The following is a 15,164-nucleotide window of genomic DNA, read 5'->3' on the forward strand; positions in this document are numbered from 1 at the left end:
ATAGGTCGAATTAATGCTATTAAAATGATAGTTTTACAGAAATTTTTATATATATTTCAGGCATTTCCTTCCTTTGTTCCTTAAAAAGTTCTTTGACAGAATAGATTCTATAATCTTACTTTATATTTGGAACAATAAAAATCCTAGATTGAGTAAACCCTTATTGCAGAAATTAAGAAAGGATGGTGGTATGGCTTTGCCTAACTTTAGAATGTACTATTGGGCAATTAATATTCGATACATTATTTTTTGGGTTCACTATTCAGATATACATGAATGTCCTTCATGGTTGGACTTAGAGGTAAATTCGGTGAAAGGATTCTCTTTGACCTCTTTACTGGGAGCTCCTCTTCCCTTTTTGTTTTCTAAGATTAGTAGACAAGATTTTAATCCCATTATTAAACATACATTAAGAATTTGGTTTCAGTTTCATAGATTTTGAGTTAAATAATTTTATTCTTTCTAGTAATATCTAAATTATTTTTTTAAACCATCAATTTTAGATAAGGCCTTTTTAATTTGGAAAACCAAAGGAATAATAACTTTTTCAGATTTTTTTTTAGGGGACTGTTTAATGTCTTTTTCCTCAGTTAGTGGATATATATGATTTATCTAATGTACACTTTTTTAGATATTTACAAATTAGGAATTTTTTATGTGGTTTGTTGCCAAATTACCCCTCTGCTTATCCACCTAATATGACAGATGCTCTCTTTCAGTTTAAACCATTTCAAAAAGGGTTGATAGCTATAATCTATAAACAGTTAGTGAACTCCACGAATGTTAAAATTAAACACGCTTGGGAATTGGAATTTCAAGAGTCATTTTCAGATAATCATTGGAGTAAAATTTTTCATTTGGTTAACAACTCATCTATCTGTGCCCATCATTTCTTGATACAGTTCAAGGTAGTGCATTGGGCCCATATGTCAAAGGATAAACCAGTGCGTATTTTCTCCAATATCAATCCTATTTGTGACAAATGTAATACTGAGCGGACCACTTTAACTCATATGTATTGGTCTTGTATAAAGCTAGCTAACTTTTGGAGAGATATTTTTAAAATACTATCAAAAACTTTGGATCTGGATCTATAATCTAATTTGCTTATGGCAATTTTTGGGATTCCATCGGAAGCAGGAAATATTCCTGTTTCCGCTCAATGTATGATAGCCTTTTCAACTTTGTTGGCTAGTAGAGCCATTTTATTGAAGTGGAAGGATTCTAATCCACCTACAGTCTTTTACTGGCTTTCCTCCATTATGTCCTGTTTAAGTTTAGAGAAAATAAGAAGTCGGACTTTTGATACATCCTTTGAATTTGAGCAAATCTGGTGACCTTTTATCCAATATTTTCATTTAATTTGATTTATTACTCTTTCAAGCTTTTTTTCGAGGTTTTAGATTTGATCAGAAAGTCTTTCTTTTCTTTTGGTGGTATCCTCAACATAGGCTGCCCAGTCCCCTTTTTTTTGTTTTTTTTTATGGTGTAGTGGATTTTTCTTCTCTTCATTTAAAATTCAATGTTTTTTCTTTTCTCTTCATAAACTGATGAGGAGAATTACTATTTTCATTTATTATATATTTTTTTACTAATTTAACAATATCTATGATTTTGTATCCTTGTAATTTCTTAACTCTATCCACAAGAATTCCACATCTTCCAAACCTAAGTCACCTCTTCCTGAGGCTTTTATTTTTTTTAAACCTATAGAGCCACCTCTCCACCCCCACTCTGCCTACCTGCCTGTCCTTTCAATACCAGCTGTATCCTTGAATGTTAAGCTCCCATCTATGATCTTCTTTCAACCACATCTCAGTGATGCCCACAACATCATACCTGCCAATCTAACTGAACTACAAGATCATCCACCTTATTCTGTATAATGTGTGCATTCAAATTTTAACACCTTCAGTCCTGTTTGCATCGCCCTTTTTGATTTTGCCACTACATTACATTTCGGCTCATCCCACTGCCGTTTTGCCCTGTCATCTGCCTGTCCTTCCTCACAGTCTCACTACACACTGCATCTCCTTGTATACCAACTGGCCCTTCCTCAGCCTATCACTCCTGCTTCCATCCCCTGCCAGATTAGTTTAAATGTTCCCAAACAGTTCTAGCAAACCTGTATGCAAGGATATCGGTCAGTATACAATACTGCAATGTTGTAGAAATCTACAATAATATGGATTTTAATAGCAAGCTCTACAATGTGCTATATAGGAATTTCTTGATTTAAAAATGTCTGATTTAAGAAGTTTTGCTATACTGTCTGACTCTTTGGAGTAATTTGATTTACTGATGTTTTTTGCCATAAGAAATAGCTCATTAACAAAATATGTTGTAGCCATTTTGGTCATGTTCTTAAGACAAATTTCATCTTACAAGATGTTTTCCATGAATGCATCTCCTTTCTTTAATTAATAAATAAACCAACTTCAACAGATCCATAGTAAGGGGAACGTATTAAGTTTAGCTCCATAATATTAAGGGTCTGTGTACTCCTTCAAAGCAAGTGGGATTTTAAATTCCTGCCCATATTCCTGATTACTGCCAATTTGGCCTTGTAGATAATTGCAACATTTTCTCACTACTCTAATTGCTTAAATAGTCAAACCATAACCAGACTGCAGTTATCAAACACTACACTTTAATTGAATGTTCAGCTTACCACCAAAGAGTTGTTGGTAAACCTGAACTGAATTAGAATAAAGAAAATGAGCGCAGGAAATCTCAAATTATATCCCATAAACCATTTAAGAGGGACATAATTGCACAGGGGGTGAAGGAATAGTGGTGGCCTTAACTACACTGTGGGGAAGGGGCAGGATATGCAGAGGAAGTTTGCTAGAATGTTGCTTGGGATGTGTTTAAATTACAAAGAGGAACTGGAAAGGTTTTCCTTACAGCAGGGGGACCTGATAGAGGATTTTGCTTCCCCACCCCTCCCTCCACTGCCCCTGCCAACAAATGCTTTTCTACCCACTAAGTTCCTTCACAATTCTTTTTCATGTTCTTTGCTGAAGTTGCTGTCAGATTTTAAGATCATAGACTGGGCACATTAATGCTGACTTTCCAAATGTAATGTTAAGGTAACAGTGAGCCTTTGCTTTAAATACTTCAGAAATTTGTTGGTGTCTAGAGCTACTGATCACCTACAAGATCCATAACTCACACTTACAGACTGGCATTGAAAAACTGTACCATCTAAATCAGAATTCCATACCAATGTTTCTACAAGACAAAGAATAACCTTCTACTCTGACTCCATACTTGAGGCCCTGACATGAGTATTCTTGTGACACAATTGATAAAATCCAATTGCAATAAAAGCTAGATTTTTTTTCCAATGTTCTTTGTTAAATCTGCCTATTGGTTTGAAACATGAAATTTTCTTCACAGAAATGCCTTGCCTTGCTGAATATAGCGATGGACGATGGTACAGAGCAAAAGTACTATCCGTAGATAAACTTCATCCATTGATGATTCTTGTACAGCATGTTGACTTTGGCTCCACTGCTTTGCTTCCACATACTAGGTAACTAAACTTAATAAGTGTAAGATTTCACGTACAACTATAATTCCTTATAAATATTCTTCTTCTACCCCTATCCAAATAAAGGAGCATTTTAAATTAAGTGAGTTCTTGTATAGAACTGACAGCGACCATGGTCCATAGGTTTTGGAGGGAAGCCAAAATGGAATCCTGTCTTTCCCAATCATGTATGTAGATCTGTTAAAAGCTTGTGTTGTCCTCTTCTTCTCACTCTCCACAGCAAGATAAAAGTACATACAAAATCCAGTATAGTGCTGAGATTACTGCAGGGAGATGTACTGTAACCATAACATGTGCTTCATTTTCCTCCACCTGGAAGTTTTTAAAACAAAAATAGCTTTCATGTTTAATATTCAGATGATCTAGACACAAGAATCTGTGTGGTCCCTTGAAATCATGATTTATACGCTATCAGCCTTTAAAGTGATTAGCTTTTTTTGTCACATGTACATCAAAATATAGAGTAGTGAAATGTGTCATTTTGTGTCAACAATCAACGTAGTCTGAGTGGTGTGCTGGGACCACAATCAGGCCATTTGTCCCATCACCACACTTCTGGTGCCAACATAGCAAGCTCGCAACACACTAACATTTGGAATGTGGGAAACTGAAGCACCCAGAGGAAACCCCTACAGTCATGGGGACGGTATGCAAACTCTTCACAGACGGTGACAGGAATCACACCCTGATCAGTGATCGCTGGTGCTGTAAAGCGATTGCATTAACCTCTACACTACAGTGGCACCGCTCCCTCCCGGACGCACCTACAGTTATTAGAATCAGTGCTGTCATATTAAGGAAGACAGTTCAAAGTGGAGATCCACATAAGTATTGCAATAATAGATCCTCAGGACTTCCACTGCTAGTGGAAGAAAGGTGTAAGCATTCTGAGGGGTCTCTGAAACTTCTCATTAACTGAAACAAATACTGGAAACAAGAACTAAGATGGCAATTTGTGGCTGCGAGTCTTGTCTCTCGAGTCCATCTTGATGCAACCCTAGTGATTCATTTCTTCCATGACCCAACTTCATAGTTCCTGTTCTGCTGATAAAATGGGAAGACCTTGATTTCCATCCTTTGGTGTTGCATATAGGCACTAAATAATCTAATTTCTTAAAACGTCAGGCTTCGCCAGATCCCTGCACACTTGGTGAAGCATCCTGCGCAGGCCGTCAAAGTAAAGTTGGCAGGATTTAAACCGCCAGCTATAATGAATGATGAGGACCGACTTCCTTATAGCCCAGAGTGGTCCATGCAAGCTGTATGGATAATGGTTGACATAGTAAAGAGGAATCAACTTACAGCATTCTTGGTGGTAAGTAGTTTATTTAAAATATAAAGAGTACTTTATAATTCACAAAGCAGTTTCACTTTCTGCCCACTACAGTTAAACTGGCAAGGTAAGCTTGCATGTATATAATTTCTTTGGGAGGGGAAATAGGTGATTTATTTGAAGGATGTGCAGAATAATGTACTTGAGTCTCACAAAGCAGGGATCCCCAACCTTTTTTGCAGTGCGGACCGGTTTCATGTTGACAATATTCTTGCGGACCGGCCGACGGCGGGGGTGGGGGGGGGCGGCGGGTGGGCGGAATGGTTGCCAAAGGACAAGAGTAGCAGTCAAATACGTTGTGTTTACCCAGAGAAAGACTACAATGACCATGTCAGAAGCAGGTTCGATATTATCATTTAAAGTTAAATTGAATAGGTATATGGACAGGGAAGTAATGGAGGGTTATGGGCTGAGTGCAGGTCGGTGGGACGAGGTGAGGGTAGCGTTCGGCACGGACTAGAAGGGGAGAGATGGCCTGTTTCCGTGCTGTAATTGTTATATGGTTATATAAGTCAATAGCATCATAACACTTTAAGTAACGTTTGGATATTAAACACAGCACATATTTTCCCCGTATGAACTTATAAAATCATTGCAACGCACCAATATCGCTGAATCAGTGGGAGCCCTGAGCTTGCTTTCCTGCAACAAGACGGTCCTATCGAGGGGTGATGGGGGACAGCGATACTCGAACGAGGTTCCTTATGTCCAGTCTAATCCGCAATTTAGTTTTTGTTACGTTCATCACAGAGATATGTTGGAAATGGAAGCAACGTTTTCAGTGCTTTCGTGGCTATCTCAGGATATTGAGCCTTGACTTTGATCCAGAATGCCGGCAGAGATGTTATGTCAAACAGACTTTTCAGCCCGCCGTCATTTGCAAGCTCTAGGAGTTGATCTCCTTCCCGTGTTGACATGAATGACATGCGGGTAATGGCTCAACAGTGCGTGACAGGGAATGAGGAAAGGTGCAGCTGACTCATATCGCCAAATCATATCGTTTCCTCGCGGCCCGGTAGCACATGCTCTGCGGCCCGGTGGTTGGGGACCACTGTCATAAAGTGAAGCTGTGGTTTCAGTTGTCTTATCATTTCTGGAATCATTCTCATAAACCTCCTCTGAACCCTCTTCAATACCAACACATCTTGTCTTAGATAAGAGGCCTAAAACTGCTCACAAGTCTCCAAACGTGGTCTGACTATTGCCTTTTAAAGTCTCTGCTTTACATCCTAGCTTTTTTTGTATGTTGCATTTACCTTCCTTACTACCAACTTAACTTGCAAGTTGATCTTTAGAGAAGCCAGCACTAGGACTCCCAAATCCCTTTGTACCTCTGATCTCTGAACTTGCTCTTTTATTTAAAATAGTCTATGCCTTTATTCCTTCTACTAAAATACATGACCATACACTTCCCTACACTGTATTACATCTGCCCTTCTTTGCCCATTCTCCTAATCTATCCCCTGCAAATTCCTTGTTTCCTGAACACTACCTGCCCCTCCTTTGTATCATTTCCAAATTTGCCTACAAAGCTATCAGTTCCATCATCCAGATCAGATTTGTAACTTATACTGACCCCTGCGAAACACCACTTGCAACCATCCAGGAAAAGGCCTGTTTATTCCAACTGTTTGACTTCTGCCAGTCAGCCAATTTTCTATCCATGTGAGTATCTTCCCTGTAATACCATGATTTACTATATCAAGCAGTAGTAAATCAAGGCAACTGGACTTGTTTTGTCGTCTGGTACACATTTCACCATTCATCCGAGAGGCTTCTTCAGTTTGAATCTATGGTGCATAGTTTCCACCTTATAAATTCTTGAGTTGCTTAAAGGTACGGTTAACCTTTACTAATCCAGCTACCTATAATCCGGTTCCTTAGATAATCTGGCACTGATTTCAAATTTTCCGCGCAACTGTAATTTCTGATTTCCCGGGCCACCATGCCAATCTGCTGCGCATTGTTTTGGTTGCACCAGATCTGTTCACGTGTTGGCGCACTCTTGTAAGCACAGGCGATTCCTGCTTATTTTCCTGCATTTATTAATATTTGCGTGAGGCGCGCCCACCCGGCACACGCCAGCAGCAGGGGAGCTGCCGTGCGCTGGGTCAGTCCGCTTTCGCACCTGCCTGCTGGCAGTCGCGTACTGCCCTCCGTTCTCTTCTACCTACAACCTCAGATCTGACGTGGCGACCCGCTGAATTTAAGCATATTATTAAGTGGAGGAAAAGAAACTAACGAGGATTCCCTCAGTAACTGCGAGGGAAGAAGGAAGAGCCCAGCGCCAACTCCCCGGCCGCCTGGCGGTCACGTGAAATGTGACGTATAGAAGACCTCCGTTCTCCAACTTCTGCTTCTGCTCGCCCAGGTGTGCTGCCACCAACATCAACAGTTTTGGAAGAAACTGTTGTGCCAGTTTCAGCACCAGTTCCTCATGCTTCCCTCATTTTTCAAGATGAAGATGTTGATGATGCTGACAACCCCACACTTGTAGACATGTAACTTTGCCTGAAGGTATATTAAACGTCTCATTTTAGAAGCGTAAGTGCTCAAATGTTCTGTATAAGTTAATTCCTATACATTTACCTGTACCCTTTATTTTATCTGTGCCTGTACAGTATATTAATTAAAATTTCACTTGCTACTCATTTAATATTTATGTTTCATTATTATCTAACTTGTACTGATTTACATGATATTTTAAAGGTATGATGAGGCGGTTAGCTATTGCTTAATGTGATCCTTCTGTAATTCGGCATTTTCACTAATCTGGCACTGCTTGGGTCCTGATGGTGCCGGATTGTAGAAGGTCGACCTGTATAGCGATCACGTGTGGGTCGTTAAGATTTGTAGAGGTGCTGAGAGGATCTTTAGTCTTTGAATGAATGGAGGTGTCAGCTGTTGCAGAGATGCCTGGGTACAGATGTTAAGATTGCATTGTAAGGAGCTGATAGCTGGTGTTGTACCCCAGCCCCTCTGTTCAGGGATAAGTTGGGGGTTATCAGAACACTACATCACCATGCCGAGAATGTGCCCACCAACATTACAGCTAAAAACAAGATTTTGAGAGAAGCCCTGAAAGCTTGCAGCTACCCTGACTGGGCCTTCATCAAGACAGCACCAAAAACTAGCAGGGACATCAGCCCAACAGACAGAGGAAAGGAGCAAAGCAGACAGAAATACATAGTCATCCCATAGAGAGCTGGAGCTTCAGAGAAACTCAGTGATTTTCAACAAACACCAAAACCCTGGGATTTTCAAACCTACAGACAGAAACTTGTCCACCCCAAGGATCCCACACCCAAACATAAAGAAAGCAAAATGGTATATGCTATCCAATGCAATGAGAACTGTACAGATCTGTATATTGGCGAGACAAAACAACCACTTCACACACAGATGGCCCAACGTAGGATGGCTAACACCTCAGGTCAAGACTTGGCTGTATATCTACACCTAAGGGACAAAAGACACTCCTTTGATAATGTGCACATTTTGGACAGGGAGTACAGGTGGTTTGAAAGAGGGGTAAAGAAGCCATCTTTGTTAAACTGGAAACCCCATCCCTGAACAGGGGGGGTGGGAACGACACCACCTATCAGCTACTTACAACACAGTCCTAACATCTCCACCCTGGTGTCTCCACAACAGTTCACACCTCCATTCATGCAAAGGTAAAACTAATGACCCTGTCATTATCTCTGCAACTCTTGACCCCCCCCCCAATGTAATTGCTATACCTTTAAACAACTCAGAGTTTATAAGCTGGAAAACTACTCACCATGGATCAAAACTGAAGAAGCCTCTTGGATGAGAGGTGAAACATCTACTAGACAACATAACACCACAAGTCCAGTTGCCTTGATTTACTCCTGCTTGATATACAATGACCTGGATAACTGAGAATCTTCATAGACATGGGCTCTATAAAGTCACCTCTCATTCTCCTATGTTCCAAAGAATAAAGACTTAGCCTTAGCTAACCTCTTCCTTAGGGAGCCCTCTAGTCTAGGCAACATCCTTATAAAACTCACAAACATGAGCAATTCTGCAGATGCTGGAAATTCAAGCAACACACATCAAAGTTGCTGGTGAACGCAGCAGGCCAGGCAGCATCCTGACGAAGGGTCTCGACCTGAAACATGGACTGTACCTCTTCCTAGAGATGCTGCCTGGCCTGCTCCGTTCACCAGCAACTTTGATGTGTGATCCTTATAAAACTTTTGTGTCTTTCTTGTAAAAGGGTGAGCAAAATTGTACTCAATGCTCCAAGTGCAACCTTTGCAATGACTCGTACAACTGTAACCTAATGTCCCAACTCCTGTACTCAGTGCCCTGGTTGATAAAGGCCAACATACTAACTATCCTTTCCACCACCCTGTACCTGTGACACTGCTTTCAATGAACTCTGCACTTGTACACAAGTCCTCCTGTTCCATTACACTCCCTTGTGTCCTGCCATTCATGTATAAAACCTATGCTGATTTGCTTTTCCAGAATGCATTACCTCACACACATCTGTATTGAAACCCATTTTCCACTCCTTAGTCCACTTTCCTAATTGATCAAGATCCCCCAGTAGTCTGCAATAATCTTTATTAGCAACTCCTAATTTTGTGTAATCTGCAAGTTTGCTGATCAAGCCTTGTGCATTTGCATCTGTATAGTTTCTATAAATAACAAGTAACAAGGGTCCCAATACTGCTCCCTGCAACATGGCATGAGTCCCTGGCCTCCATTCAGAGAAACAACCTTCAACCACCACCCTCTGCTTCCTACCTCCAAGCAAACTTTGAATTCACCTAACTAGCTCTCTCTGGATTTTATAGAACCTGACCTTTCAGAGCTGCTTTCTTGTGGGACCTTGTCAAAGACCTTGCTGAAGTCCAAATAGACAGCACCCACTTGCCTACTCTTTTGGTCAGCTATTCAAAAAATCTCAAAGATCTGTCAAGCACTATTTCCATGTACGTAGCCTTGTGACCCCTCATCTTCCTGTTCAAATTCTGTGTGCCCAAGTGGTACCCGTCTCCTGTTGCTCAGGACTTGGGTGGGGGACCCTGTATATTTAAAGTGACTCTGGAGAGAGTGGACCCAACCATAATGTTTTTACTCTTAATATAGCTATTGATTCCTGATGAAGGGTCTCAGCCCGGTGCTACCCTACTTGTGTATTACTCTGGATTTCCAGCATCTGCAGAATTTATTTTTTAGCTATTGAACCTTTTGGGATCCTCCTTGACCTTATCTGATAGATCCACCTCATATCCACTCTTTGACCTCCTGATTTTCCTCATAAGTGTGTTTTAATTGTTTTATATCTTCATCAAGGGATCCACACATCCCCAAATTCGATATATGTTTCTTTTCTTGATCAGAGTCTCTATCTCTCATCAGGTTCCCTAAATTTGTCAGGTTTATCTTTCACCCAAACAGGAACACTCTTAAAAGGATCCTGCAGTCCACTTGTTCCTTTCCTGTCAACTAGACTTGCCCAATTTGACCTCCTGCTCAACTCCCCCAGGGTTAGCCTAGATCCAGTTTAGGAGCCAAACCTGTGGACGTATCCAACCCTTTACCATCGCTAACCTAAGACTAATAGAGTGCTCCCTAGCTGCTACTTAAGTTAATTGCCCTGCTTTATCCCTAATAGGTCCATTATTGCACACTTTTGGGTAGGGCCTTTTACATATAGACTTGGAAAACTTTCCTGGACACATATCGCAAATTGTACCATCTGTGTCCTTAACACTGTAGGTGGCCCAGGGAAAATTAGTCTCCCACTAAAACAACCCTATTATTCTTACAACTATCAGCAATTTTCTACACACTACTCCTATAGTTCCTCCCGACTATTGGGGAAGGTCTATAATATAGACCAGGGGTCCCCAACCTTTTTTGCACCGCGGACAGGTTTAATATTAACAATATTCTTGCGGACCGTCCATCGGGGTGGGGGTGTTCGAGTTCAACGGTGCGTGATGGAATGAGGAAAGGTGCAGCTGATTCATATCGTTTCATATCACCAAATCATATGGTTTCCTCACGGCCAGTAGCATATGCTTTGTGGCCCCGTATCAGCTCGCGGCCCGGTGGTTGGGCAGGGTTACTATAGTGGGTCTATATTATAATATTATACACCCACTAGAGTAACCCTGCCCTTGTTTCTAAGTTTCACCCATTTGGCCTACTGGACAATCCCCCACAAACATTATCTCTAAGTACTACTGTTCTACCCTCTCATGGGAAAAAGGCAACACTCCTCCTCGCTTATCTGTAGTGTTGTCACATCTGTAGCATTGGTATCCTGGAATATTGATCCCTTTTCTCAGCTGTGTTTTTGTTGTGGCATTAACATCCCAGTCAATCCATGCTCCTAGTTCACCTGTTTTGCAGTTTCAATAAGTATTCCTTTCCCTCCTTTTTACTGTGCTTCTGGCTCTCTTGATGAGTAAACATGCTCTTTCTGCTATTGCTTTTATCCGACGACTTGCTGCTGCTGAAACCCTCCCATGTAGCACAAGTAAATTTCCCTGCAAAGTTATGGATGGAGTCTCTGATGAAGTGCAACCCGTCCCTCGTACAGGTTGCTCAATACCAATGGTCCAAGAACTTTAATCCCTACTCCTGCACCTGCTTCTCAGGCAGATTCATCTGGCCTGTTTTTGTATTTCTGACATTGCTAGCATATAACATTGGAAGTAATCTAACTCCCTATACTCATTCTGCAGGGCCTCATTCCCTTGTTCTAACTATGTTTAGACCAATGTGTACAACAACTTTTAGCTGTTCACCCTCCCCCTCATGAATGTTCTGCAACCATTCAGAGATGTCGTTGACCAAACAACACATCCCCTGGTATTTCACAATATAAAAGATAGTAGACAAATGAAACTGTGTTCAAAAAGATCTACATTGGAAATTCAGATGCATGAAAAATTCCCAAAATAGAGAAAACGTGCCTCATTTAACCTAATGTATTTAGTGTCTCTAGTTCTTTACAGTGTAAATGATTTACAATTTTATTCATAATGTGAATAAAACTGCAGTAGCATTTTAACATTGTTTAAGCTAAATTGTTTTATTTTCTTCAGTAACTAATTCTTGACATTTAAAATATTCTTCAGAGTTTACATCCAGAAGTCTCAGTATTCTTGTATGAAGAAGGATCTTTGATTCATCTTTCTCTTCTGGAAAGGGGTTTGGCAGACTTAGATATGTAAGACTTAGTTTTCTGTTAAGATTATTGAATATTATGGTAGTTCATCTCCATCTCAGTCCCTTGTTTAAGTTAATTTCATCATGGTGCCATAATGAAACTTGGGCCCTTTTACTGAGCCATGAATTTAGTTGAGTAAAGATAAAAACCCTTGTCAGTATGTTCAATCTAAATACTCTTTCCCAGTGTTCCAGAAAATAAATAAGACCATAAGACATAGGAACAGAATTAGACTACTCAGCTAATCAGTTCTGCTCTGCCATTCGATCTTGGCTGATTCATTATCCCTCTAAACCACATCCTCATGCCTTCTCCACACAAATTTTGATGCCTTGACTACCTGTCAAAATCTGCTTTGAGTATACTCAATGACTTGGCTTCCACAGTAGTCCATGTCAGTGAATCCCACAGATACACCATCCTCTGGCTAAAGAAATTCCTTCTCATCTTTATTCTAAATGGACGTCCCTCTATTCTGGGGCTGTGCCATGTGGTGCTAGAAATACCCACTATAGGAAACATCCTCTCCACATCCAGTCTGGGTCTTTCAATATTGGATAGGTTTGTGAGATTTCTTCCCTCCTCTTCACCAGCTAATTAACCTTTTCATTCCCAGAATCATTCTTGTGAACCTCCTCTGGACCTGCTCCAATGCCTGCATATCTTTTTAGATTAAGGGGCCCATAACTGCTCACAATACCCCAACTGTGGTCTGATCAATGCTTTATAAAGTCTCAGCATCTGATCCTTGTGTTTCTATTGTAGTCCTCTTGAAACGAATGCTAACATTGCAATTGCCTTCCTTACCACTGATTCAAGCTGCAACTTAATCTTTAGGGAATCCTGCACAAGGACTCCCAAGTCCATCTGCACTCTGATTTTTGAATTTTCTCCCCGTTTGGAAAATAGTCTACCCCTTTATTCCTTTTACCAAAATGCATAACTGTACACTTCCCTACACTATTTTCCATCTGCCACATCTTTGCCTTTTCTCCTGATCTAATTCTTCCTTTAGACTCCCTGCTTCATCAACATGATCGACTCCTCCACCTATCTTCATATTGTTCAAAAACTTGACCACAGAGCAATTATTATTATCCAAATTATTGACATATAATGTGAAAAGAAGCGGTCCCAATATTGACCCTTGTGGAACACCACTAGTCACTGGCGGCCAGACAGAAAAACTTGTCACTGAGATCTAAATTTACATAATTCTATACTTTTGCAAAATGTATTAGAGAACTGTATATAAGAAACAATTCCGAAATGTTTCTTCATAAATATGACTGTAGTATGTTTGCAACTTTGAGGGGAAAATTTACAGTGAATCTCTATGTAACAGGTACCAACACGATACTGAACAGATTTGAAACTACTGTCAACAACCTGCAGTTTGACTGTTCTATTTTTTTGATAACTTTGTTAATTGTAAACTCTTTTTGGTTGAAGCTAAATTGATATCAAACTTCTGAAATGTTGCTGAGTATGTCTATATGTTCCTTTAAGTGTTGAAACTTATCTAAATCTGCAAATTATTCATGGTAGATTGACTAAATTTGCCTTTTGTTTATGATTGGCAAGTGTTACATTGATAACATTTTGCTTAGAATACTACTACAAAATTATCAAAATATTGCTGAAAGCTTTCAGTTGTAAATTTTTGTGTTTCTATCAGTTTTGACGGAAGTGTATCTTTCCAATAAAATTTTGTTTCCTGAAGGATTATAACAGTATTTTATCTTTCATGCTGAATTTGTTTCTAAATCAGACCTTTGGGTATGTCCCAAAACACTGTTAAATATTTTTAATAAGGTGGATACAGAAGTTGAAAAAAAAACAAGTTGATTGACAGCTATTAGCCATTAAAATACAGAGGAGCCTTTCAGAATATAATATAAACAACTTGCACTCAGCTGATAGGGCAAAAGGTCTTGGTATTGCACTGGCACAGATTTAAACATCTGGCAAGAAAAAAGTGGAAGCTGTTCAGCCAACAAAAAATTCCAGAGTTGAGGTAATTACTATTGGAACTTGTCTACCAAACCAAGAGGCTAGTGTGTGTGATTCAGAATCATCCTATTGGCCAGAACTACACTCTACATATCAGTGAACAGGAATGAGGCAAGGATGGTGGAAAAAGACAAGTCTAAAGTCTTTGATATTGCCGTGTGATTGCAGGATGGAGGTGGCCAGTTTGTGTATTGTATCGTGTATTTATTCCTGCTCAGTTCTAGCTTAATCAGAGCAATTGAATGTGGACACAGTTTCTGCTAATGATCTGCTAAATCTGAGACCATTCTCATAAATTGTTTATTATGTAAAATAGCAGACTTGTAGAGGAACAGTCTGTGATCTGGTCATGGGGCCAGGGTTTGGTTGGACTGTTTTGAACCAGTCTGACTTGGGCAGAACAAAAGTTACCTTGGGCACAAGGTTAGAGGAAAGACCCATAAAGCCTTGAGCAACTTCCAGTGAGAAGCTGACATGGATCAGTCAGGTAACCTTATGAACTAGATTGATCTAATAAGGAAAAGAATGGGAAAGGAGGATTTTGGGAGCACAGGCAGCGATAATTTTGCAGACCAGCAATTGCAGAAGTAGAAGACCCTATTGTCAGAAATGTGGAGATTACATCGGCATCAAGTACACCGGGCCAGTGTAAACTCCCTTTCTTGGGTATTACCTTTTCTCTGAATGTTCATGGAGGGTCAGGGAAACCAAGTGGCTCTGCACATGGGTACTCAATTGTGTAATTCCATATGCTTGTGAACTTAACCAATAAATACAGTAAAATTCAGATTCTCTCTGTGCCTCACTGATTATTGTTGAATGTTAATCCTTGTGATAATCCCAGTTAAATTACAATGCATCAAAGCTACAACATGACTTAAGCTATGCATAGTTGTGAATTGTTTTTTCTAGAGAGGAAAAATAAGCTATATGTGGCTTCGTAGAGTACTACAGCACAGTCCCTTTGGCCCATCTAGTCTGAACTGTCATTCTGCCTAGCCCCATCAACCTGCAGCAGAGCCTGTTGTACCCCCCCATTT

The 15,164-nt window shown here is 40.1% G+C and overlaps 1 protein-coding gene across 1 annotated transcript in view; it reads left to right on the top strand.

The window, feature by feature from the left end:
• The window catches only part of rnf17 (ring finger protein 17), a 150,598-nt gene extending 136,696 nt beyond the window's left edge, over positions 1–13,902 (top strand). The window contains exons 31-34 of the mRNA XM_063054906.1: positions 3,403–3,538; positions 4,682–4,871; positions 12,020–12,111; positions 13,457–13,902. Of these exons, the coding sequence (XP_062910976.1) occupies positions 3,403–3,538; positions 4,682–4,871; positions 12,020–12,111; positions 13,457–13,484 (446 nt within the window). The 3' untranslated portion in view covers positions 13,485–13,902. The remainder of the gene's footprint in view (positions 1–3,402; positions 3,539–4,681; positions 4,872–12,019; positions 12,112–13,456) is intronic.
• The last annotated feature ends 1,262 nt before the right edge of the window (positions 13,903–15,164 follow it).

This window comes from Mobula hypostoma, chromosome 7 (assembly GCF_963921235.1).
Source record: "Mobula hypostoma chromosome 7, sMobHyp1.1, whole genome shotgun sequence".
Classification (NCBI taxonomy): Eukaryota; Metazoa; Chordata; class Chondrichthyes; order Myliobatiformes; family Myliobatidae; genus Mobula; species Mobula hypostoma.